The sequence below is a fragment of the Chiloscyllium plagiosum genome, unplaced genomic scaffold (genome assembly GCF_037043375.1).
Source record: "Chiloscyllium plagiosum isolate Xiang-an unplaced genomic scaffold, Cpla_swu_hap1 HiC_scaffold_24, whole genome shotgun sequence".
NCBI classification, from domain to species: Eukaryota; Metazoa; Chordata; class Chondrichthyes; order Orectolobiformes; family Hemiscylliidae; genus Chiloscyllium; species Chiloscyllium plagiosum.
The window spans coordinates 6,454,938-6,482,636 of NW_028270162.1; the positions used below are offsets into that span (position 1 = coordinate 6,454,938).

Below are 27,699 nucleotides of genomic sequence, written 5' to 3' on the forward strand. Positions count from 1 at the left end.
CTCCCTCCCTCCCTGCCCCCGATCGGGGCTCCGCAGTTACCATCGCCTGCAGGTAGAGTACGGCAATGGCAGTGAGGCAGGGGCTAGGAGCGAGTGAGGGGCAGCAAGGCCGGGATTCACAGCGTGTGGCGCAGGGCTTTTGCCCGTAACGTAGATTTTCCTGCCTGAGCAGCGGCACTGATCCAGATTGACAGCGTGTGCACGGTCCCGGTGTGGGAGCTGCCGCAAATACCCAGCATCTGGATTAGTGGCGCTGGCAGAGCACAGCAGGTCAGGCAGCATCCGAGGAGCAGCCCAGCGCAGGCAGTCTGTGTTTGTGGGTGTGTGGGGGGGTATGTGTGTGTGTGGGGTATATGTGTGTGGGGTGTTTGTGTGTGGGGTTTGTGTGTGTGTGGGGGGGGGGGGTATGTGTGTGGGGGGGGTATATGTGTGTGGGGTTTGTGTGTGGGGGGGTATGTGTGTGTGTGTGGGGGGTATATGTGTGTGGGGTTTGTGTGTGGGGGGGGTATGTGTGTGTGTGGGGGGGGTATATGTGTGTGTGGGAGGGGTATGTGTGTGGGGTTTGTGTGTGTGTGGGGGGGGTATGTGTGTGGGGGGGGTATGTGTGTGGGGGGGGGTGTGTGGTGGGGGGTGTGTGTGTGGGGGGTGTCTGTGTGTGGGGGTGAGGTGTGTGTGAGGGGGGTTTGTGTGTGTAGGTGTGTGTGAGGGGATGTGTGTGGGGGGGGCATGTGTGGGGGGTATGTGTGTGTGGGGGGTATATGTGTGTGTGGGGGGTATATGTGTGTGTGGGGGGGTATGTGTGTGTGGGGGGTGTGTGTGGGGGGTATGTGTGTGTGTGGGGTGTGTGGGGGGGAGAGGTGTGTGTGGGGGGAGGTGTGTGGGGGTAGTATGTGTGTGGGGGGGTATATATGTGTGTGGGGGGTATGTGTGTGTGGGGTGTGTGTGGGGAGGTATGTGTGTGTGGGGGGGTATGTGTGTGTGGGGTGTGTGTGGGGGGGAGGTGTGTGTGGGGGTAGTATGTGTGTGTGGGGGGTATATGTGTGTGTGGGGTGTGTGTGGGGGGGAGGTGTGTGTTTGTGGAGGGGGTTGTGTGTGTGGGTGTGTGTGAGGGGGTGTGTGGGTGTGTGTGAGGGGGCATGTGTGTGTGGGGGGTATATGTGTGTGTGGGGGTATATGTGTGTGGGGTGGCGTGTGTGTGGGTATATGTGTGTGTGTGGGGGGGCATGCGTGTGGGGGGGTATATGTGTATATATGGGGGGGGCATGTGTGGGGGGTATATGTGTGTGTGGGGGGTATATGTGTGTGTGGGGGGGGCGTGTGTGTGTGAGGGGAAGCATGTGTGTGGGTGGGGGTGGGGGTGTGTGTGTGTGTATGTAGACCTGCAGAAGGGAAAGTGTATACACACACATCCCCACCCACACACGCACACACACACACACACACACATATCCCCCCCACACACACACATACCCCACACACACATACCCCACACACACACACCCCACACACGCACACACACACAGATGTTCGAGTCTCTGACACTGGAGGGAGGTGATCTGTTCCTGCTGGGAAACTGAAAGAAAATCCAATTTAAGGCAATAGTCTGGTCAAAGTTTCTGTTTATATTTTTATAAAAAGAAACTGAACCCTAGGCCCATGTGTACAAATGTTTCAATCCATTTTGTATGGTATATGTGTCTTTACATGTTCAGTTAATTGGAACCTCCGTTATGGGAGAGATAATTAACTCCAACTAATAACAGGACAGAACTGGGACCTTGCATTGACATTCGGGGCAGAGAGCAGGGAAGAATAATTCACACTGAAACATTCTTTTCAGACAGGATGAAATGTTTCGGGGTGGTAGTGATGGAGCTGCCTCAGAATGTTACTCACTGCAAGTGTGTACCTGTGTGTGAGCGTGTGTGACTATGTGTGTGAATGAGTGAGTGTGAACATGAGCGTGTCTGTGTGTGTGACCATGTGTGTGTGTGTGAATGAATGTGAGTATGAATATGTATCTGTGTGTCTGCACGTGTGTGTCTCTGAGTGCGAACACGTGGGCATGTATGTCTGAGTGAGTGCGAACACGTGTGTATGCGTGTCTGAGTGAGTGCGAACACGTATATGTATCTGAGTGTGTGTGAACACGTGTGTATGTGTCTGAGTGAGTGCAAACATGTGTGTATATGTGTCTGAGTGAGTGCGAACGTGTGTGTGTCTGAGTGTGAACATGTGTTTGTTTGTCTGAGTGAGTGCAAACACGTGTATGTGTCAGAGTGTGTGCGAACACGTGTGTATGTTTGTCTGAGTGAGTGCAAACACGTGTATGTGTGTCTGAGTGAGTGCAAACATGTGTGTGTATGTGTCTGAGTGAGTGCAAACATGTGTATGTGTGTCTGAGTGTGTGCGAACACGTGTGTATGTGTGTCTGAGTGGGTGCGAACATGTGTGTATGTGTCTGAGTGAGTGCGAATACGTGTGTATATGTGTCTGAGTGAGTGTGAATGTTAGTATATGTGTAAGTATGAATGTGTATGTGTGTGACTGGGTATGACCATGAGTGTATGTGAAATGAGTCTGTTGTGGGGGTGAAAAGGTTTAATTATGACAATTGGTTCCATAAAGTAGGCTGGTCTACCTTCACTTGTATAAGATGAAGGAGATGTGTCATCGAAGTTCTTTAAGATGTGATTAAAGCGTTGTTAGAGAGAGTGAGAAAGTATTCCCTGCGATGGGGAGAGTCCAAACCAAGAAACTAAATCTTCAAATTAGAGCAGCCCTTTTAGGGGTCGTGGGAATCTGAAAATGACCCACTGGATCTGAGGATCAATTAGAAATGTGGCAATGGAGGCTGATAGGCTTTGTTTAGCAAAGCTATAAAGGGATCCAGAGCCCAGGTGGAAAAGTTGCATTTTGTTACAAATTAAAGAATGAAAATAAGGAATGCTGCAGAAACTCAACAGGTTTGGTAGCATCTAATGAGAGAGAGAGAGAGAGAGTTTTGAGTCCAGTATGGCGCTTCTTCAGTTCCAATGAATGGTCAAACGTCAAATGGACGATGGATGGCTCAGTGGTTAGCACTGCTGCCTCACCGCACCGCTGCCTCACCGCACCGCTGCCTCCCACCGCACCGCTGCCTCCCACCGCACCGCTGCCTCACCGCACCGCTGCCTCACCGCACCGCTGCCTCACCGCACCTTGGACCCAGTTTGATTCCATCCTTAGGTGACTGTCTGTGTGGAGTTTGCACATTCTCCCCGTGTCTGAGTGGGTTTCCTCCCACAGTCCAAAGATGGCCGTGCTCAATTGCCCATGATGTCCAGAGATGTGCAGGCTAGGTGGATTAAGAGTGCGAAATGCAGAGGTACAGGAATGGGTTCAGCCACTTTTGGAATACTGCGTTCAATTCTAGTCTCCCTGCTATAGGAAAGGTGGTGTTAAAATTTGAGAGGGTTCAGTAAAGATTCACAAGAATGTTATGAGGGTTTGAGCTATAGGGAGAGGCTGAATAGACTGGGGCTCTTTACCCTGGAGTGTCGGAGGCTGAGGGGTGACCTTATAGAAGTTTATAAAATCATGGGGAGCATAAATAGGGTGAATAGCAAAGGTCTTTTCCCTGGGGTGGGGGAGTCCAGAACTAGACGGCATAGGTTTAGGGAGTGCAGGGAATGATATGAAAGAGACCTAAGGGGCAACTTTTTCACACAGAGAGTGGTACGGGTATGGAATGAGCTGTCAGAGGAAGTGGTGGAGGCTGGTACAATTACAACATTTAAAAGGCACCTGGATGGGTATATGAATAGGAAGGGTTTAGAGGGACATAGGCCAAGTGCTGGCAGGTGGGACTAGATTGGGTTGGGATATCTGGTTGGCGTGGACGGGTTGGACCAAAGGGTCTGTTTCCGTGCTGTACATCTCTAAGACTCTATGACTCTATGATTCTATGATGAAACTCAATCAGATATAGCACAGTGAATTGACAACTTGGTCAAAGAGGTAAGGTCTTGGAAGTGAGTTACAGGAGAGAGAGGGAGAGGGGAAGGATTTTGGGGGGAATCTCACTGAACATTGGAGTGATAAATGGTGTGCTTCAGGACAGTTCAGCTGCCTTAAACTCTCCGAAACAGCCGATTGTGGGTTCAAACTTCATCCCTCAGAGTTGTGCCCATGATCCAGGCTGGTATACTGAGGGCATGCAGCACTGTGGGCAGTGAATGAGATGTTTGGATGAGACCCAAGCCCCATCTATCCCCATCATAGAACATAGAACAATACAGCACAGAACAGGCCCTTCGGCCCACAATGTTGTGCCGAACATTTGTCCTAGCTTAAGCACCCATCCATGTCCCTATCCAATTGCCGCTTAAAGGTCACCAATGATTCTGACTCTGCCACTCCCACAGGCAGCGCATTCCATGCCCCCACCACTCTCTGGGTAAAGAACCCACCCCTGACATCTCCCCTATACCTTCCACCCTTCACCTTAAATTTATGTCCGCTTGTAACACTCTGTTGTACCCGGGGAAAAAGTTTCTGATTGTCTACTCTATCTATTCCCCTGATCATCTTATAAACCTCTATCAAGTCACCCCTCATCCTTCTCCGTTCCAATGAGAAAAGGCCTAGCATGCTCAACCTATCCTCATACGACCTATTCTCCATTCCAGGCAACATCCTGGTAAATCTTCTCTGCACCCTCTCCAAAGCTTCCACATCTTTCCTAAAGTGAGGCGACCAGAACTGCACACAGTACTCCAAATGTGGCCTAACCAAAGTCCTGTACAGCTGTAACATCACTTCACTTCATGTGGGTGGGAAAGGAACACCTTTGGCTGGCATTAAAGATAAGCTGGTGAGTTCTCCCTGATGCACCAGCCTGTTATTTGCCTTTCAAGCAACATTGCTTTAAATAAAAAACAATGAACTGTTTGTTTCTCAATGGTGTTGGGGTGGGGGCTTGCTGTGCACATTATTTTTATTCATTCAATATTGTTTAATATATCATTTCAGTTGCATGACACTAATATTTTTGCTATAAACTCTGTATCTTATGATCCTTTCTAACAGTTACCTGATGAAGGAGCGGTGTTCTGAAAGCTAGTGCTTCCAAAAAAACCTGCTGGATTATAGCCTGGTGTTGTGTGATTTTTAACTTTGTACACCCCAGCCCAACAGCGGCTCCACCACATCATCATGAGACTCTTAATTCTAGATTTTTATTGAATTCGAATGACGCCATGTGCCACAGTGGGATTCAGACCTGGGTCCTCAGAACTTTACCTGGGTCTTTGGATTAACAGTCCACTGATAATGCCACTAGACCATCGCCTACCCTAATATTGGCTGCTATTTCCTACATTAAAACAGTACCTCAGAAATGTTTCATCACTTGTCAACCATTTTGGGACACCCTGAGATGGGGAAAGGTGCTATAAAAATGCAAGTTGAGATGGAGTCAGCAATTTTTCTTGAACCTAAATAATTGCATCAATTGAGTTGCATCACATTCTTTTTCTCTTTAAATTTACAGCTTTCCCCGAAGTGAGTTACAATGGCCTCTGCACAACCTTTCAGAAACAGTTTGGGTGAGTGGAACATTTCACGTCTGAGCGAGCACGGAGAAAGAAGACAGTCTGAGACTTCCTGTAGATCCACAGATCCTCACCCTCGTTAATGAGGTCCCTCTGATCCTCTCAAACCCCACTGGGGTGGTTAAAAAAGCATTTAGCACTCTTGCCTTCATTGCTCAGTGCAGGAGTTGTGATGTCATGTTGAGGTTGTACAGGACTTTGGTGAGGCCTCTTCTGGAACGCTGTGTCCAGTTCTGGTCGCCCTGTTATTGGGAGGATAGTATTAAGCTGGAGAGGGATAAGAAACGATTTACCAGGATGTTGCCGGGAGTGAAGGGTTTGAGTTATAAGGATAGGCTGGGACTTTTTTTCACTGGAGTGTAGGAGATTGAGGAGTGACCTTGTAGAGGTTTATAAAATAGAGCGGTATAGATCAGGTGAATGGCAGGTGTCCTTTCCCCCAGTTGGGGATTTCCAGAGCAGGGAGCATATTTTTATGATGAGAAGAGAAGAATTCAAAAAAGACATGAGGGGCAACTATTTTACACAGAGAGTGGTCCGTGTGTGGAATGAACCGCCAGAGGAAGTGGTGGATGTGGGTAGAGTTACAATGTTTAAAAGAGGTAAGTACATGAGTAGGAGCGGTTTGTAGGGGTTTGGGGCAGGAGTAGGCAGGTGAGACTGGTTTCGTTTGGGATTAGGGTCAGCATGGACTGGAGGAACATGGGCTCAAATCCCACCAAAGCACTTGGTTGAGTTTGATTTTAGTTACTAAAATCCAGGATGAAAAACGAATCCTATGTAACTACAATTGATGTAAAACTCACCTGTGTCCTTTTGAGAAGGGAAATCTGCCCTCCTTACCTGGTCTGGCCTACTTGTGACTCCAGACCCACAGTAATGTAGGTGACTCTTCACTGCCCATTGAAATAACCTGCCACTTAGTTCAAGGGAGCAATAAGAATTGACAACAGACCCTGGCCTTGCCAGTGATGCCCACATCCCGTGACAGAATGAAGAAAAAAATTCGAAAGAACATAGATGTTGTAAGTCAGAAACAAAAACAGAAATTGCTGGAAAAGCTCAGCAGGTCCGGCAGCATCTGGAGAGAAGGCAGAGTTAACATTTCGGGTCCAGTGACTCTACTTCAGAATGGAGAAAGGTCCATAGCATCATAGAATCCCTATAGTATGGAAGGAGGCCATTCACTCCATACTGACCCTCTGAAGAGTATCCACCCAGACCCACATATTACCACAACTCATCCAAACCTGGACACCAGGAAAATTTAGCATGGTGAATCCACCTAACCTGAAGTCTTTGAACTGTGGGAGGAAGCCCACGCAGACACGGGGAAAATGTACAAACTCCTCACACAGACAGTTACCCGAGGCTGGAATCGAACCCGAGTCCGTGGCGCTGTGAGGCAGCGGTGCTAACCGCTGAGTGATTAACAGCAGTTCTTGATTTTTATTTTAACTTATTTTTCTAATCAACCTGCTCAGAGATGTTATTACACGCCTCTGGAGCAGGTGGGACATGAACAGAACCTCCCAGTCCAGAAGTAGGGGCACTACCACCGTGCCACACGACAATCCTCACAGAGCTTTGTGATGAATAAGGGGGGGGGGGGAGGTTTGTCAGGGGTAGGTGTGGAGTGTGGAGTAATTGGGCCAGCCATGAGCTTAACAAGCAGCAGGAGGGCTTAGGAAATGGAGTGGGCCACTCAGCTCTGAATATACACATTTGCTGCTGCTGTTTGTAACTTTAGTGGAAATTCCTTTTTCGTTGCCATGTAAGGAGGGAATGCTGAAATGTTGGAAGGGATACATTTTCTCTGGAGACCAGTGAGATTCTCTACTCAGACGCCTGGGAATCTTTGGAATTCTTTCCCCCAGAGATAAAGCCCAAAATCAGCACAATGGAAATAATTGGCAGAACTGGCTTGATGGGCCAAATGGCCGACTGGCTCCTGAGGCCTTTTACTTTTATGACTGCCTGCCCTCCAGAATTTCATGTACTGTATTCATTCATGGGATGTGGGTGTTGCCGTTAAGACAAACAGTTGTCGGTCCATATTTGCCCTTGACCTGACTAGCTCTCTAGGCCATTTCAGAGGATAGTTTGGAGTCAACCACGTTGCTGTGAGTCTGGAGTCACATGTAGGCCAGACCAGGTGAGATTTATCAGATGGACTTTTACAGACTATGATAGTTGTCATGGTCCATCACTGAATGAAATAACTGCACACAGGCCGGTATCCCATCACCAAATCCCTCTTTATTTATACGTACACAGTACACTGGCTGTGGCCAGCCAGCTCAGAGTCCATCCCTGAACTAAAGAGATTCTAAATCCCCTGTTTATTCCTGTCAGCCAGGGCTCCCTGATTGGCCCAGGTTAATAACTCCAATCAAGGATCTCATGGTCAATAAGACCCACCTGGTTCCAATCACTACACTGAGACTGTCTTTTGATTCCGAATTTATCGATTGGACTTAGATTGCCAGCCAAGGCGAGATTCAAGCTCACATTCGCAGGGAGCGACCCTGGGCCTCTGGATTTTCAGTGCAGCAATCTTTGGGGGGGTTGGTAGTCAATGCCATAGTAGTTTCCATGGGCCTGGTCTCTAGGGGAGCTTCGGGACTGGGGAGAGTGAACTCCAACTAAATCACTTTCCCACTCCTGAGGCTGTTCTGGTTTTGCCTTGGATACCACATGTTGTTGGAAACACCTCCAATCACAGTTAAACACCCGTGAAGGCTAAATCTATGATTCTATGAACATATCCGAGAATGTGAATGTTCTCAGGAATGATCAGTTCTCTGCAGCTTTTGGAAAGACTTCAGTAAAAATGCCTCTACCTGCAGCCTTTCCCAAGGCTGACTAGACAGGAAACTGAGAACCCAAATTCTCTCTTGAACAGTGCTCTCTTCTTTGCAGATGGTGCTTTAACAGAAGATGATAAAAACTGCCAGCTGGAGGACTCCTTTCAGGAGATCAACACAATTGTTGGTGAAATTGAGGACGAACAAATAGAGACAGTTTTATATTACTGTGACGAGCTGTTAGAAATGGACCCAACAGATATCATGACGTTATACAGCAAGGGAAAGGTATGTGGGTGCTCCAGTCAGATGTGTGTGTGTGTGTGTGAGTGAGTACGCACATGTGTGAGAGAGAGAGAGTGTGTGTGTGTGTGCATGTGTGTGTGTGTGTGTGTGAGAGTGCGTGTGTGTGTTATGAACATGTTCCCTCTCCAATATGGATGAACTGCCTTCTTGAACAGCTGCAGTCCATGTGCTGTGGGTAGACCCCCAATGTCCCATAGGGAGGGAATTTCAGGATTCTGACCCAGCGACAGTGAAGGAATGACAATATATTTTCAAGTCAGGATGGTGAGGGGCTTGGAGGGGAACTTGCAGGGGGTGGTGTTCCCATGTATCTGCTGCCCCTTGTCCTGCCCGATAGAAGTGGGCGTGGGTTTGGAAGGTGCTGCCTGACGATCCCTGGTGAATTTCTGCAGTGCATCTTGTAAATGGTACATCCTGCTGCTACTGAGCATCGGTGGTGGAGGGAGTGGATGTGGTGCCAGTCAAGCGGCTGCTTTGTCCTGGATGGTGTCAAGTTTATTGAGTGGTGTGGGGGCTGCACTCATCTGGGGCAAATAGGGATTATTCCATCACACTCCTGACTTGTGCCTTGTAGATGATGAACAGGTCTTGGGGAGTCAGGAGGTAAAGTTACTGGCTGCAGGATTCCTAGCCCCTGACCTGCTTTTGCAGCCACTGTGTTTATATGGTTAGATCAGTTCAGATTCTGGTGAATGAGAGCCCTCAGGATGTTGGCGGGAAGGGATTCAGCGATCTTTTTGCGATTGTTCATTGGTAGTATATTTGATGAACACCCTGCCTTAGCTTACAAATAGTACAGTGACATCATTGTGACAAAGACTATCTATTTAAAGATTAGTCTGTTCGCGATATTTTTAAAAAATGTTTTTCTCTTTCTGGTTCTGGTTAATATCACACTGTTTAATTTCATCAAAATAACCTACAAGATAAGATTAGTTTTGACAATTCTGAATCTCACAAAAATGGATGCCAGAGGTTTAGAATAATGCTGTTTGATCAATATTCCTGTTTTATTTGCGAAGTAAAAAATAGGAAAGTCATAAAAAGAAAATAAATGAAAATCAGTGGTGTGAAAAGTTTGAATTACTGGTAATTATATCACTTTATACAGTTACAGAGCAGTGGATCAGTATATGTATCATACTAAAATGGCCCTGATGGAATGGGAGTGACTGAATATCTCTTACATCGAATTTGCATTTTACAGTTGCTGTGTGATTCAACAAAGTTAAAAATCACACAATACTAGGTTATAGTCCAACAGGTTTAATTGGAAGCACACTAGCTTTCGGAGCACTGCTCCTTCATCAGGTGGTTGAGGAGCAGCGCTCTGAAAGCTAGTGCTTCCAAATAAATCTGTTGGACTATAACCTGGTGCTGTGTGATTTTTAACTTTGTTTCCCCCAGTCCAACACCGGCATCTCCAAATCAACAAAGCTTTATTTCACAACATGTTAATAATGATTTTCCGTCACATTCTGCTCTATGCTAATATTTTAAAGGCCAATTTTTGTGACCATTTCCATATGGGAGCAAATAGCAGGGAACAAAGAAACTGGGAGCATGACTGGCCATTCACCTGTTTGAGTCGGTTCAACCATTATCTCAACAGTGGGGCAATGATGGCCTCGTGGCATCATCACTAGACCGTTGGTACTGAGGACCTGGATTCAAATCCTGCCAAGGCAGATGGTAGGATGTGAATTTAGTTTAAAAATAAATCTAGAATTAAAAGTCTAATGATGACCATGAATCCATTGTCGGGAAAAACCCCATCTTGTTCAATACTGTCCTGTAGGGAAGGAAGCTGCCATCCTTACCTGGTCTGGCCGACATGTGACTCCAGACCCATAGCCAATGTGGTTGACTCTTAACTGCCCTCTGGGTAATTAGGGATGGGCAATAAATGCCTGCCCAGCCAGTGACACTTTCATCCCATGCAAGAATAAAAATTAAATCAACACCATATTCCCATTTGTCTCAATCCCCCTTGATGCCTTCAATGTTGTAAAAAATTATCAATCTCTTTTTTGAATATGTAGAGTGACTGGCTTCCCCAAGCTTCTCTGGTGGAGAGTTTGACAGGGTTAGAAGATCTTTCTCCTCAGCTTAGTCCTCAATTGTCTACCCCGTATCCTGAGACTGTCACCTGGGTCTAGACTCCCGGACCCAGGGAAACATCCTCCCTGCATCTAGACTGTCCTGATGAAGGGCTTATGCCCCGAAACGTCAATTCTGCTGCTCTTCAGATGCTGCCTGACCTGCTGTGCTTTTCCAGCACCCCACTCTTCGACTCTGATCTCCAGCATCTGCAGTCCTCACTTTCTCCCTCTATACTGTCCAGCCCTGTTTGACATTTCAATCAGATTCCTCCCCCTCATCTTTTTTCTAATCGCTACTGAATACAAGCCCAGTCAAATCAATCTCTCCTCAGAAGAAAGTCCAGCCATCCCTGGTATCAGCAGAGTGAATCTTCACTGCACTCCCTCTGTGGGCAAGACCATCCTGCCTTAGGCAGAGAAACCCAAACACACACTATACCACAGATGCCGAACATGTGATGGGTTGGAAATATTTCTCCAACTGGACAAACTGAACTTGTACGTTTGGAGTTCTCGCTGAAGGTGTTTACAAGGATGATGCCAGAACTCAGAGTACAGCGATATCAGGATTCAGGAAATCAGCAAGAGCTCTTTCACAAAGAGAAGAAAAAGGTGGTGGGGAGATGCAGTCCAACAGTGTGGAGACTTACGAGTGCATTTCCGAGGGTGGACAGAAGGAAATGCTTTCGGATTGTTGGGCACCACAAATCTAGCGGGTTGTCAATATAAAATAGTTCTTAATAAATTCGTATTGTATTCTCAGGAGACCATTTGGGACAGCAGCAGGGACCCGGGTTCGATTCTAGCCTTGGGCGACTGTCTGTGTGGAGTTTGCACCCTCTCCCTGTGTCTGTGTGGGTTTCCTCCTACACTCGGAAGATGTGCAGGATAGTCGGATTGCTAAATTGGAGCATAGTGTGCAGGGAGGTGCAGGCTAGGTGGGTGAGCCATGGGAAATGCAGGGATACAGTGGGTCTGGGTGGGATGCTCTTTGGTGGGTTGATGTGGACACGGTGGGCTGAATGGCCTGCTTCCACACTATAGAGATTCTATGATTTCATCCAAAGCATGGTTTGAATGTGGAACTCCCCATCACAAAAGATAATTGAGGAAAGTCAAAATAATTAATTCATTTAAAAGGCCAGAGGAATAAGCCCCCAAAAGGGTGGAGGAGGTGAAGGGGCAGGGGGTGATGTTGAAGGAGTAACTTCTGTGGAACATAAGCTCTGGTCTAGATCACTTGGTGTATTCCTTGTAAATCCTCTGTAAGACAGGAGCTTGGATTTCAGTTAGTATATCGTGTATGCTGCAAGATAGAGAATGAAGGATCAAGTGTTTGTCCAAGATTTATCAGCATGAGATGTCTTGGTGTGTCTGCGGAAATCTAACACAGGCTGAAAAGACATAGACCTGAGGTTTATTATTTTTGCTTCTGATCTGGTGCGTGTAAGCAAAGCAGTATTTTCACACAGTAACAAAAGATACATTTTGTTTTAAACAGGTATTAATCCGTCAAGGATATTATTCCCAGGCTATCTCAGCTCTGAGGGAAGTTTTGGCACTGACCCCCGGGAGTAAGGTACGTTCTCATGGTCAAAGTTGAGGAAAAGATATTTGCTACATTAAATGGGAGCCATCATTCTACATTTCCAATTGATTGACACAGAAACCAGGAACACGAATGATGATTCCACCCTCCCAACCGGCACTGCCATTCATTAACATAGGGGCTGATACTCTACACAATGATATTTCCCACTTCTCTCCATGACACTGGATAGCTTTAACATTTAATAGGGTTTCAATCACTATCTGGAATAAATTCTCAACAGATCCACAACCTCTGCCGTGTGGGAGGGAGTACCACAGGTTCACTAGTCTTGGAGTGAAGAAATGTTTCACCATCTCATTCTGAAATGGTCTCTCCGTGTGAGTGTTCATCTCCTAGAGGAGCTGATGGGGACAGGTCTGTCACTCTATAACACTGTGGTACTGTACTGGTGGGGACAGGTCTGTCCCTGTATAATACTGGGAAAATGTACTGGTGGGGACAGGTCAGTCCCTGTATAATACTGGGAAAATGTACTGGTGGGGACAGGTCAGTCCCTGTATAAGACTGGGGTACTGTCCTGTTGGGGGACAGGTCTGTCCCTGTATAACACTGGGGTACTGTACTAGTGGGGACAGGTCTGTCACTGTATAATACTGGGTACTGTACTGCGGACAGGTCTGTCCCTGTATAATACTGGGGTACTGTACTGGTGGGGAGAGGTCTGACCCTGTATAACACTGGGGTACTGTACTGGTGGGGACAGGTCTGACCTTGTATAACACTGGGGTAATGGACTGGTGGGGACAGGTCTGACCCTGTATAACACTGGGGTACAGTACTGGTGGGGACAGGTCTGTCCCTGTATAGCACTGTGGTACTGTACTGGTGGGGACAGGTCTGTCACTGTATAACACTGGGGTACTGTACTGGTGGGGACCGGTCTGTCCATGTATAGCAATATGGTACTGTACTGGTGGGGACAGGTCTGTCCCTGTATAATACTGGGGTACTGTACTGGTGGGGACAGGTCTGTCCCTATATAACACTGGGATACAGTACTGGTGGGGACAGGTCTGTCCCTGTATAGCACTGTGGTACTGTACTGGTGGGGACAGGTCTGTCACTGTATAACACTGGGGTACAGTACTGGTGGGGACAGGTCTGTCACTGTATAACAGTGAGGTACTGTACTGGTGGGGACTGGTCTGTCCCTGTATAGCACTGTGGTACTGTACTGGTGGGGACAGGTCTGTCACTGTATAACACTGGGATATAGTACTGGTGGGGACAGGTCTGTCACTGTATAACACTGGGGTACTGTACTGGTGGGGACCGGTCTGTCCATGTATAGCAATATGGTACTGTACTGGTGGGGACAGGTCTGTCCCTGTATAATACTGGGGTACTGTACTGGTGGGGACAGGTCTGTCCCTATATAACACTGGGATACAGTACTGGTGGGGACAGGTCTGTCCCTGTATAGCACTGTGGTACTGTACTGGTGGGGACAGGTCTGTCACTGTATAACACTGGGGTACAGTACTGGTGGGGACAGGTCTGTCACTGTATAACAGTGAGGTACTGTACTGGTGGGGACTGGTCTGTCCCTGTATAGCACTGTGGTACTGTACTGGTGGGGACAGGTCTGTCCCTGTATAACACTGTGGTACTGTACTGGTGGGGACAGGTCTGTCCCTGTATAACACTGGGGTACAGTACTGGTGGGGACAGGTCTGTCACTGTATAACAGTGGGGTACTGTACTGGTGGGGACTGGTCTGTCACTGTATAACACTGTGGTACTATACTGCTGAGGACAGGTCTGTCACTGTATAACACTGTGGTGCTGTACTGTTGGGTACAGGTCTGTCCCTGTATAACACTGTGGTACTGTACTGGTGGGGACTGGTCTGTCAATGGATAACACGGGGGTACTGTACTGGTGGGGACAGGTCTGTCAATGTATAACACTGTGGTACTGTACTGGTGGGGGCCGGTCTGACCTGTATAGCACTGTGGTACAGTACTGGTGGGGACAGGTCTGTCTCTGTATAACACTGGGGTACGGTACTGGTGGGGACAGGTCTGTCCCTGTATAGCACTGTGGTACTGTATTGGTGGGGACAGGTCTGTCACTGTATAACACTGGGATACTGTACAGGTGGGGACAGGTCTGTCACTGGATAACACTGTGGTACTGTACTGGTGGGGACAGGTCCGTCACTGTATAACACCGGAGTACTGTACTGGTGGGGACAGGTCTGTCAATGTATAACATGGGGGTACTGTACAGGTGGGGGCAGGTCTGTCAATGTATAACACTGTGGTACTGTACTGGTGGGGGCCGGTCAGACCTGTATAGCACTGGGGTACAGTACTGGTGGGGACAGGTCTGTCTCTGTATAACACTGGGGTACGGTACTGGTGGGGACAGGTCTGTCACTGTATAACACCGGGGTACTGTACTGGTGGGGACTGGTCTGTCCCTGTATAGCACTGTGGTACTGTATTGGTGGGGACAGGTCTGTCACTGTATAACACTGGGATACTGTACAGGTGGGGACAGGTCTGTCACTGGATAACACTGGGGTACAGTACTGGTGGGGACTGGTCTGTCAATGGATAACACGGGGGTACTGTACTGGTGGGGACAGGTCTGTCAATGGATAACACGGGGGTACTGTACTGGTGGGGACAGGTCTGTCAATGTATAACACTGTGGTACTGTACTGGTGGGGGCCGGTCTGACCTGTATAGCACTGTGGTACAGTACTGGTGGGGACAGGTCTGTCTCTGTATAACGCTGGGGTACGGTACTGGTGGGGACTGGTCTGTCCCTGTATAGCACTGTGGTACTGTATTGGTGGGGACAGGTCTGTCACTGTATAACACTGGGATACTGTACTGGTGGGGACAGGTCCGTCACTGTATAACACCGGAGTACTGTACTGGTGGGGACAGGTCTGTCAATGTATAACATGGGGGTACTGTACAGGTGGGGAGAGGTATGTCACTGGATAACATGGGGGTACTGTACTGGTGGGGGCAGGTCTGTCAATGTATAACACTGTGGTACTGTACTGGTGGGGGCCGGTCAGACCTGTATAGCACTGTGGTACAGTACTGGTGGGGACAGGTCTGTCTCTGTATAACACTGGGGTACGGTACTGGTGGGGACAGGTCTGTCACTGTATAACACCGGGGTACTGTACTGGTGGGGACTGGTCTGTCCCTGTATAGCACTGTGGTACTGTATTGGTGGGGACAGGTCTGTCACTGTATAACACTGGGATACTGTACAGGTGGGGACAGGTCTGTCCCTGTATAGCACTGTGGTACTGTACTGGTGGGGACAGGTCTGTCACTGTATAACACTGAGGTACTGTACTGGTGGGGACAGGTCTGTCCCTGTATAGCACTGTGGTACTGTATTGGTGGGGACAGGTCTGTCACTGTATAACACTGGGATACTGTACTGCTGCGGACAGGTCTGTCCCTGTATAACACTGGGGTACTGTACTGGTGGGGGCAGGTCTGTCACTGTATAACACTGGGATACTGTACTGGTGGGGACAGGTCTGTCCCAGTATAACACTGGGGTACAGTATTGGTGGGGACCGGTCTGTCATTGTATAACACTGGGGTACAGTACTGGTGGGGAACGGTCTGTCGATGTATAACACTGGGGTACAGTACTGGTGGGGAACGGTCTGTCCCAGTATAACACTGGGGTACAGTGTTGGTGGGGACCGGTCTATCATTGTATAACACTGGGGTACTGTACTGGTGGGGGACAGGTCTGTCCCTGTATAACACTGGGGTACAGTACTGGTGGGGACCGGTCTGTCCCAGTATAACACTGGGGTACAGTGTTGGTGGGGACAGGTCTGTCGCTGTATAACACTGGGTTATAGTTACTGGTGGGAACAGGTCTGTCCCAGTATAACACTGGGGTATAGTTACTGGTGGGGGACAGGTGTGTCACTGGATAACACTGGGGTACAGTACTGCTGGGGACTGGTCTGTCACTGTATAATACAGGTACAGTATTGGTGGGGACCGGTCTGTCCCTGTATAACACTGGGGTACAGTACTAGTGGGGACCGGTCTATCACTGTATAACACTGTGGTACAGTACTGGTGGGGGACAGGTGTGTCACTGTATAACACTGGGGTTCAGTACTCGTGTGGACGGGTCTGTCCCAGTACAACACTGGGGTACAGTACTGGTGGGGACAGGTCTGTCCCTATATAACACTGGGGTACAGTACTGGTGGGGACAGGTCTGTCGCTGTATAACACTGGGGTACAGTGTTGGTGGGGACAGGTCTGTCGCTGTATAACACTGGGTACGGTACTGGTGGGGACAGGTCTGTCGCTCTATAACACTGGGGTACTGTACTGGTGGGGACAGGTCTGTCCCTGTATAACACTGTGGTACAGTACTGGTGGGGACCGGTCTGTCACTGTATAACCCTGGGGTACTGTACTGGTGGGGACAGGTCTGTCACTGTATAACACTGGGGTACAGTACTGGTGGGGACAGGTCTGTCGCTGTATAACACTGGGGTACAGTGTTGGTGGGGACAGGTCTGTCGCTGTATAACACTGGGGTACAGTGTTGGTGGGGACAGGTCTGTCGCTGTATAACACTGGGGTACAGTACTGGTGGGGACAGGTCTGTCCCTGTGTAACAATGGGGTACTGTACTGGTGGGGACAGGTCTGTCTCTGTATAACATGCGGGTACTGTACTGGTGGGGACAGGTCTGTCTCTGTATAACATGCGGGTACTGTTCTGGTGGGGACAGGTCTGTCTCTGTATAACACTGGGGTACGGTACTGGTGGGGACTGGTCTGTCCCTGTATAGCACTGTGGTACTGTATTGGTGGGGACAGGTCTGTCACTGTATAACACTGGGGTACAGTACTGGTGGGGACAGGTCCGTCACTGTATAACACCGGAGTACTGTACTGGTGGGGACAGGTCTGTCAATGTATAACATGGGGGTACTGTACAGGTGGGGAGAGGTATGTCACTGGATAACATGGGGGTACTGTACTGGTGGGGGCAGGTCTGTCAATGTATAACACTGTGGTACTGTACTGGTGGGGGCCGGTCAGACCTGTATAGCACTGTGGTACAGTACTGGTGGGGACAGGTCTGTCTCTGTATAACACTGGGGTACGGTACTGGTGGGGACAGGTCTGTCACTGTATAACACCGGGGTACTGTACTGGTGGGGACTGGTCTGTCCCTGTATAGCACTGTGGTACTGTATTGGTGGGGACAGGTCTGTCACTGTATAACACTGGGATACTGTACAGGTGGGGACAGGTCTGTCCCTGTATAGCACTGTGGTACTGTACTGGTGGGGACAGGTCTGTCACTGTATAACACTGAGGTACTGTACTGGTGGGGACAGGTCTGTCCCTGTATAGCACTGTGGTACTGTATTGGTGGGGACAGGTCTGTCACTGTATAACACTGGGATACTGTACTGCTGCGGACAGGTCTGTCCCTGTATAACACTGGGGTACTGTACTGGTGGGGGCAGGTCTGTCACTGTATAACACTGGGATACTGTACTGGTGGGGACAGGTCTGTCCCAGTATAACACTGGGGTACAGTATTGGTGGGGACCGGTCTGTCATTGTATAACACTGGAGTACATTACTGGTGGGGAACGGTCTGTCGATGTATAACACTGGGGTACAGTACTGGTGGGGAACGGTCTGTCCCAGTATAACACTGGGGTACAGTGTTGGTGGGGACCGGTCTATCATTGTATAACACTGGGGTACTGTACTGGTGGGGGACAGGTCTGTCCCTGTATAACACTGGGGTACAGTACTGGTGGGGACCGGTCTGTCCCAGTATAACACTGGGGTACAGTGTTGGTGGGGACAGGTCTGTCGCTGTATAACACTGGGTTATAGTTACTGGTGGGAACAGGTCTGTCCCAGTATAACACTGGGGTATAGTTACTGGTGGGGGACAGGTGTGTCACTGGATAACACTGGGGTACAGTACTGCTGGGGACTGGTCTGTCACTGTATAATACAGGTACAGTATTGGTGGGGACCGGTCTGTCCCTGTATAACACTGGGGTACAGTACTAGTGGGGACCGGTCTATCACTGTATAACACTGTGGTACAGTACTGGTGGGGGACAGGTGTGTCACTGTATAACACTGGGGTTCAGTACTCGTGTGGACGGGTCTGTCCCAGTACAACACTGGGGTACAGTACTGGTGGGGACAGGTCTGTCCCTATATAACACTGGGGTACAGTACTGGTGGGGACAGGTCTGTCGCTGTATAACACTGGGGTACAGTGTTGGTGGGGACAGGTCTGTCGCTGTATAACACTGGGTACGGTACTGGTGGGGACAGGTCTGTCGCTCTATAACACTGGGGTACTGTACTGGTGGGGACAGGTCTGTCCCTGTATAACACTGTGGTACAGTACTGGTGGGGACCGGTCTGTCACTGTATAACCCTGGGGTACTGTACTGGTGGGGACAGGTCTGTCACTGTATAACACTGGGGTACAGTACTGGTGGGGACAGGTCTGTCGCTGTATAACACTGGGGTACAGTGTTGGTGGGGACAGGTCTGTCGCTGTATAACACTGGGGTACAGTGTTGGTGGGGACAGGTCTGTCGCTGTATAACACTGGGGTACAGTACTGGTGGGGACAGGTCTGTCCCTGTGTAACAATGGGGTACTGTACTGGTGGGGACAGGTCTGTCTCTGTATAACATGCGGGTACTGTTCTGGTGGGGACAGGTCTGTCCCTGTATAACACTGCGTTACAGTACTGGTGGGGACAGGTCTGTCACTGTGTAACACTGGGGTACAGTACTGGTGGGGACACATCTATCACTGTATAACACTGGGGTACAGTAATGGTGGGGACAGGTCTATCCCAGTATAACAATGTGGTACAGTACTAGTGGGGACAGGTCTGTCAATATATAACACTGAGGTACAGTACTGGTGGGGACCGGTCTGTCCCTGTATAACACTGGGGTACAGTACTGGTGGGGATAGGACAGGTACTGGGGTACAGGACAGGTGTGTCAGTGTATAACAGTGGGGTACAGTACTGGTGGGGACAGGTGTGTCACTGTATTACACTGGGGTACAATACTGGTGGGGACAGGTCTGTCACTGTATAACACTGGGGTACGGTACTGGTGGGGACCGGTCTGTCACTGTATAACACTGGGGTACGGTACTGGTGGGGACCGGTCTGTCCCTGTATAACACTGGGGTACAGTACTGGTGGGAACCGGTCTGTCCCTGTATAACACTGGGGTACAGTACTGGTGGGGACTGGTCTGTCCCAGTATAACACTGGGGTACAGTACTGGTGGGGAACGGTCTGTCCCTGTATAACACTGGGGTACAATACTGGTGGGGACAGGTCTGTCACTGTATAACACTGGGGTACGGTACTGGTGGGGACCGGTCTGTCCCTGTATAACACTGGGGTACAGTACTGGTGGGAACCGGTCTGTCCCTGTATAACACTGGGGTACAGTACTGCTGGGGACCAGTCTGTCCCAGTATAACACTGGTGTGATGGAACTGGTGTTTATCCCACATTACAATAGTTGTAGCAAGGTTATATATTTCCTAGTTTTTCCTTCCTAAATAAATGATGGGTTGTTGTGTGAGTGCTGTTGATAACTTTGGGTTTTCTTTGGTTCTCCCTCAGATGGTTCAGCATGATATAGATTTTGCGATGGAGGGATTGTTGGATCAACACAGAAGTCAAGGTGAAAGAAAGAATAAGCCTTCTAGTAATAACACACAACAGAGAAAAATAGTGAGTGTTTTTCTGTTGGCAATGTTCGAGAAGCATTGCATAGAATTTGATAAGAATACTGCAGTGGGCCTGAGAATTCACCTGAAAAGATTGCCTTGAAACCCCCTCATCCACTCAATCTGCAGAGCCTTCTATTCTGTTCTCCTTTGTGCACTTATTTAACTTCGCATTAATGACTTCTGTTGTATTACCCTTCCGCATTCTTCTCAAACTGAAATAAAACATACTGCAGCAGATGCTCGTGATCTGAAACTGCTGGAGAAACCCAGCAGATCTGGCAGCATCTGTGCAGAGAGAAGCAGAAATAATGTGTTTCAGTCCAATGACCCTTCTTCAGAACTGGAGTCAGGGTCACCGAACTCGAGTTTGATTTTGATTGGATTTGGTTTATTATTTTCACATGTATCCAGGTCCAGTGAAAGGTTCTGTTTTGCGTGCAGCTCATACCATATAAACATCATAGAGTGATAGAACAGAGTGAGCAATACAAAGTTACAGCTGCAGAGAAAGTGCATGATAAACAAGATGAACATTACAGAAACATTAACTCTGTTGGGTGTCCACAGGTGCTGTCAGATCCGCAGAGTTCTCCAGGAATTTCTGTTTCTACTTGTTCCCTCTCGCAGGGAGTACCACTCTCGGGGTAAAGAAAATCAAACTAAATTCTTTGTTGAATTCAGGGGCAGATTTATGGCTCCAAGTATTCATCTCTACTGCAGAAGGAAATGGCTAAACAATGCCACCACCTAACTTTTTAAAATAATTTTAAAGTTTGAAATTCTCTTTTGTAGAGAAATGACATCAGGTTGTTTGACCTTCCCAGGATTGAAGGTGACAGTACCCTGCCTGCCCAGAGAAAATGACTCTGAGCCAGTATTTGGAATAGGTTGATAGTGAGTTGTCAACGTCCTGGTGAAGGGATGTGACAGACCCTGCAGGCACAAATTATGAGTAGACAATACTAACATTTTAAAAGACATTCAAAACAGTCAATTCTCTTTGCTCATTAAAGTGCTCTAGGATTTTTCATGTATTGCCAGCAATTTCTAACAATAACCCTAGTTTTAATCAGGGACAAACCTGATGACACCAGTACTGTACCCCAGTGTTATACAGAGACAGACCCGTCCCCACCAGTACTGTACCCCAGTGTTATACAGGGACACACCTGTCCCCACCAGTACTGTACCCCAGTGTTATACAGTGACAGACCTGTCCCCACCAGTACTGTACCCCAGTGTTATACAGAGACAGACCTGTCCCCACCAACACTGTACCCCAGTGTTATACAGTGACAGACCGGTCCCCACCAGTACTGTACCCCAGTGTTATACAGTGACAGACCGGTCCCCACCAGTACTGTACCCCAGTGTTATACAGAGACAGACCTGTCCCCACCAGTACTGTACCCCAGTGTTATACAGGGACAGACCGGTCCCCACCGGTACTGTACCCCAGTGTTATACAGAGACAGACCTGTCCCCACCAGTACAGTACCCCAGTGTATACAGAGACAGACCTGTCCCCACAAGTACTGTACCCCAGTGTTATACAGGTACAGACCTGTCCCCACCAGTACCGTACCCCAGTGTTATACAGAGACAGACCCGTCCCCACAAGTATTGTACCCCAGTGTTATACAGTGACACACCTGTCCCCACCAGTACTGTACCCCAGTGTTATACAGTGGCAGACCTGTCCCCACCAGTATTGTACCCCAGTGTTATACAGTGACAAACCTGTCCCCACCAGTACTGTACACCATTGTTATACAGTGGCAGACCTGTCCCCACAAGTATTGTACTCCAGTGTTATACAGTGACACACCTGTCCCCACCAATACTGTACCCCAGTGATATACAGAGACAGACCGGTCCCCACCAGTACTGTACCCCAGTGTTATACAATGACAGACCTGTCCCCACCAGTACTGTACCCCAGTGTTATACAGGGACAGACCGGTCCCCACCAGTACTGTACCCCAGTGTTATACAATGACAGACCTGTCCCCACCAGTACCGTACCCCAGTGTTATACAGAGACAGACCCGTCCCCACCAGTACTGTACCCCAGTGTTATACAGTGACACACCTGTCCCCACCAGTACTGTACCCCAGTGTTATACAGTGACACACCTGTCCCCACCAGTACTGTACCCCGGTGTTATACAGTGACACGCCTGTCCCCACCAGTACAGTTCCCCGGTGTTATACAGTACAGACCTGTCCCCACCAGTACTGTACCCCAGTGTTATACAGAGACAGACCTGTCCCCACCAGTACAGTACCCCAGTGTATACAGAGACAGACCTGTCCCCACAAGTACTGTACCCCAGTGTTATACAGGTACAGACCTGTCCCCACCAGTACCGTACCCCAGTGTTATACAGGGACAGACCGGTCCCCACCAGTACTGTACCCCAGTGTTATACAATGACAGACCTGTCCCCACCAGTACCGTACCCCAGTGTTATACAGAGACAGACCCGTCCCCACCAGTACTGTACCCCAGTGTTATACAGTGACACACCTGTCCCCACCAGTACTGTACCCCAGTGTTATACAGTGACACACCTGTCCCCACCAGTACTGTACCCCAGTGTTATACAGTGGCAGACCTGTCCCCACCAGTATTGTACCCCAGTGTAATACAGTGACACACCTGTCCCCACCAGTACTGTACCCCAGTGTTATACAATGACAGACCTGTCCCCACCAGTACCGTACCCCAGTGTTATACAGAGACAGACCCGTCCCCACCAGTACTGTACCCCAGTGTTATACAGTGGCACACCTGTCCCCACCAGTACTGTACCCCAGTGTTATACAGTGACACACCTGTCCCCACCAGTACTGTACCCCAGTGTTATATAGTGACACGCCTGTCCCCACCAGTACAGTTCCCCGGTGTTATACAGTACAGACCTGTCCCCACCAGTACTGTACCCCAGTGGTATACATTGACAGACCCCTCCCCACCAGTACTGTACCCCAGCGTTATACAGTGACAGACCCGTCCCCACCAGTACTGTAACCCCAGTGTTGTACAGTGACAGACCTGTCCCCACTAGTACTGTACCCCAGTGTTATACAGTGACAGACCTGTCCCCACCAGTACTGTACCCCAGTTTTGTACAGTGACAGACCTATCCCCTCCAGTACTGTACCCCAGTATTCTACAGTGACAGACCTGTCCCCCATCAGTACTGGACCCCAGTGTTATACAGTGACAGATCTGTCCCCCACCAGTACTGTACCCCAGTGTTATACATTGACAGACCTGTCCCCACCAGTACAGTATCCCAGTGTTATACAGTGACAGACCTGTCCCCACCAGTACTGTACCCCAGTGTTATACAGCGACAGACCTGTCCCCACCAGTACTGTACCCCAGTGTTATACAGTGACAGACCTATCCCCTCCAGTACTGTACCCCAGTGTTATACAGTGACAGACCTGTCCCCACCAGTACTGTACCCCAGTGTTATACATTGACAGACCTGTCCCCACCAGTACTGTACCCCAGTTTTGTACAGTGACAGACCTATCCCCACCAGTACTGTATCTGAGTGTTATACAGCGACAGACCTGTCCCCCACCAGTACTGTACCCCAGTGTTATACAGTGACACACCTGTCCCCACCAGTACTGTATCCGAGTGTTATACAGCGACAGACCTGTCCCCACCAGTACTGTACCCCAGTGTTATACAGTGACAGACCTATCCCCTCCAGTACTGTACCCCAGTATTCTACAGTGACAGACCTGTCCCCCACCAGTACTGTACCCCAGTGTTATACAGTGACAGATCTGTCCCCCACCAGTACTGTACCCCAGTGTTATACATTGACAGACCTGTCCCCACCAGTACAGTATCCCAGTGTTATACAGTGACAGACCTGTCCCGACCAGTACTGTATCCGAGTGTTATACAGCGACAGACCTATCCCCACCAGTACTGTACCCCAGTGTTATACAGTGACAGACCTATCCCCTCCAGTACTGTACCCCAGTATTCTACAGTGACAGACCTGTCCCCCACCAGTACTGTACCCCAGTGTTATACAGTGACAGATCTGTCCCCCACCAGTACTGTACCCCAGTGTTATACAGTGACAGTCCTGTCCCCACCAGTACTGTACCCCAGTGTTATACAGTGACAGACCTGTCCCCGCCAGTACTGGACCCCAGTGTTATACAGTGACAGACCTGTCCCCACCAGTACTGTACCCCAGTGTTATACTGAGCTGATGCTGCTTTTCACGTCTTTGTGCTATTTTTCCCAGTCTGTGATTTGTGTTTTGATTCTTGTGGGTTGTACCTTACTGTCCAGCAACATCTCTCGCTGTGTGAGGAAGTGGTAGATTTTTGTAACGATCCCAAGGTTTCACGCACATATACCCAGCTCCCACCAATCTTCAGCGTCTTACTTCCCAACAGCCCTGGGTTGAACACAAACTGAAGGTGACCATCTAGGGCAGTGCTGAGGGTGTACTGCATTGTGAACAGTGCTGGGTATTGAGTATTTAAACCAGCATCAGCCTGGTCTCCCCGGTGGACTGCAGAATCCCTCACCGTTATAGCTGGTGTGCCCGTCAATGTTTGTAATCACACACATTTCTTTTAGTCACTTTTCATGTCAGATTCCTCGGTTCATTTTGTTCAGGGGCTGTGTCAGGCTCTGGTCAGACCACATTTGGAATATTGCAAGCAGCGTTGGGCCCTGTGTCTGTGGAAGTGTGTGTGGGCATTGGGGGGGGGGGGGTTGGGCACAGGAGATTGACAAGCAAGATCCCAGGGAAGAAGGTGTTGTCATATGAGGAGTGGTTGAAGATTCGGGGTCTGTACTAGGACTTTAGAAGGATATGGGCGGACCCGATTGAAACTTACAGAATACTGAGAGACCTAGGTATAGTGGACGCGGAGAAGATATTTCTCTGAGTAGGAGAGACTAAGACCTGAGGGCAGGGCTTCAGAGCGAAGGGACGACCATTTGGAAGAATTGTTTTCAGCCAGAGGGTGGGGACTGTGTGAAATCCATGACAGCAGAGGGCTATGGAGACAAAGAGATTGAGTGTCTTTAAGACAGAGATAGCTAAGTTCTTGATTAGCTTTTAAATTAATGAAGTACATTTGAAGTTTAAGTTCAATTATAAAGCAGGGAATAGAGCAACAAGCAGTGAATCGGGGGAATATTTTTGGACAAGAGACTGGGGAGAGATTATCCTCTCTTGTTCAAATAGCATCACTTCATCTTTCAGGCCTATCCAAGAGGCAGACAGAGACTTGATTTAATGTCCCATACAAAAACCAATCACTCTGGCAGTGCAGTATTCCCTCAGTACTGCACAGGCTGTGTCAGCCTCGTTACACAGTTCAGGTGTGTTAGAGCAAGACTTGAACCCACAGGCCTCTGGCCCTAGTGGCATAAGAGCAGCGTACTGTGCCACTGTGGATTCAGTCCGCACATATCAGGATGTTGTGTCATGAATGCTGTTTGGCTGCTCTCACTCCTGTGTTGTCTGTATCTGTTTTCCAGAGCATTTTGTGGAGGTGGTTAATCGGGGGAGCAGTTGTTGCCCTTGGAGGTGTTGTGGCCAGTGCACGCCTCTCTAACTGGAGATAGATCCTTCCAAGGTGTAACAAGAGCATTGAGTTCACCAGGAGCCTAGTTCCTGTTCAGGAATAAGATCCAACTCTCTTTCACAAAGACACAAACAACAGAACATTGGAACGACTGCAGCTCCTGAATGACCACAGACAGGCTCAACATCCCAGACTTAAAAATTCATAGCATTAAAATTGCATAATTTCATAACGATCAACAGAATTCCAAAAAGTAGCAGAAACTACACCTTAAAACTGATTTAATTGAACTGATAAAACAATTGCAAAAAGAGTGGACAGTGTGGTTTTGAATTCACTGCAAAACAAAACAATTATATCTATGACACTGGATTCCAAAGTGAAATATTTTTCATTCCGTGGACACTCCCTCCTGATTTGATTGTGCCAAGCCTGACATCGTGCAGAGTTGAGATTACCTCAGGAACGTTAGCCTTTTGGGAGGGTCACTGCCAGGAATTCTCAACGTGCAGGCAGGGATGGACAATAAATGCCAGGCCAGCCACTGATGACGCTCGTTGTGATTTTAATTCTCCTGCTTACTTAGTAAATACAAATCAAGGTGTACACTGCACACGAGTGATGGGGCTGACACGAGAAATTGTAGACTAGTTTGTCAGAGGTACCGACATCCACCGGAGCAATAAAGAGAGACAAAGAGGTGGAGAGGTTTGAGAGTGAGTTGTAGAGTCGGAGTGAGGGAGATTGGGACTGAGACAGAGAGAGCATTTGAAAATGTGGGTCAAAGCAGGAATTCAACTGGTAAATCTTTTGCAAAGTTTAATTCCAGAGTGAATGTCAGAATCAAATCCATAACTCACGGCCTTTAAAGGAGTAGGTATTGATTACTGGAGCAGGAAGGTAAGAAAAATGAACCTCTCCTCAGAGGTATAATAAGGACTAGGACAAATGGGTAACTAGAGAGAGAATAGGGCCCCTCGAAGATCAGCAAGGCGGCCTGTGTGTGGAGCTGCAGGAGATGGGAAGATACTAAACAAATATTTTGCATCAGTATTTACTGTGGAAAAGGATATGGAAGATATAGACTGTAGGGAAATAGATGGTGACATCTTGCAAAATCTCTATATTACAGAGGAGGAAGTGCTGAGTGTCTTGAAACGCATAAAAGTGATTAAATCCCATGACCTGATCAGGTGTACCCTAGAACTCTGTGGGAAGCTAGGGAAGTGATTGCTGGGCCTCTTGCTGAGATATTTGTATCATCGATAGTCACAGGTGAGGTGCCGGAAGACTGGAGGTTGGCAAACGTGGTGTCACTGTTTAAGAAGGGCGGTAAAGACAAGCCAGGGAACTATAGACCAGTGAGCCTGACCTCAGTGGTGGGCAAGTTGTTGGAGGGAATCCTGAGGGACAGGATATACATGTATTTGGAAAGGCAAGGACTGATTAGGGATAGTCAACATGGCTTTGTACGTGAGAAATCATGTCTCTCAAACTTGATTGATTTTGTTGAGTAAGTAACAAAGAAGATTGATGAGGGCAGAGCAATAGATGTGATCTTTATGGACTTCAGTAAGGTGTTCAACAGGTCATTGGACTCATCCACAGCCAAACCACAACAACCCGACGGTCGGAGGAGGAGCGTCTTATCTTCCGACTGGGAACCCTCCAACCACAGGGGATGAACTTGGACTTCACCAGTTTCTTCATCCCCCCTCCCCCCACCTTGTCTCAGCCGGATCCCTCCAGCCCGGCACCGCCTTCCTGACCTGCAGTCTTCTTCTTGACCTCTCCGCCTCCACCCTACTCCGACCTATCACCCTCACCTTGACCTCTTTCCACCTATCACATTTCCAACGCCCCTCCTCCAAGTCCCTCCTCCCTACCTTTTATCTTCTCCTGCTGAACACTCTCTGCT

The 27,699-nt window shown here is 48.6% G+C and overlaps 1 protein-coding gene across 2 annotated transcripts; it reads left to right on the top strand.

Moving 5' to 3' along the window:
* LOC122562510 (peptidyl-prolyl cis-trans isomerase FKBP8-like) lies at nucleotides 1-26,244 on the top strand. 2 transcript variants are annotated; one of them, XM_088000298.1, is made up of 6 exons: nucleotides 1-52; nucleotides 5,534-5,588; nucleotides 8,517-8,689; nucleotides 12,311-12,388; nucleotides 20,086-20,196; nucleotides 25,735-26,244. In XM_088000298.1, exons 2-6 carry the CDS (start codon nucleotides 5,555-5,557, stop codon nucleotides 25,819-25,821), a joined length of 483 nt encoding a protein of 160 aa, XP_087856424.1. In that variant the 5' UTR covers nucleotides 1-52; nucleotides 5,534-5,554; the 3' UTR covers nucleotides 25,822-26,244. The 2 variants fall into 2 exon arrangements, with proteins under 2 accessions (XP_087856424.1, XP_087856425.1); XM_088000299.1 differs by lacking the exon at nucleotides 1-52 and adding an exon at nucleotides 4,699-4,855.
* The last annotated feature ends 1,455 nt before the right edge of the window (nucleotides 26,245-27,699 follow it).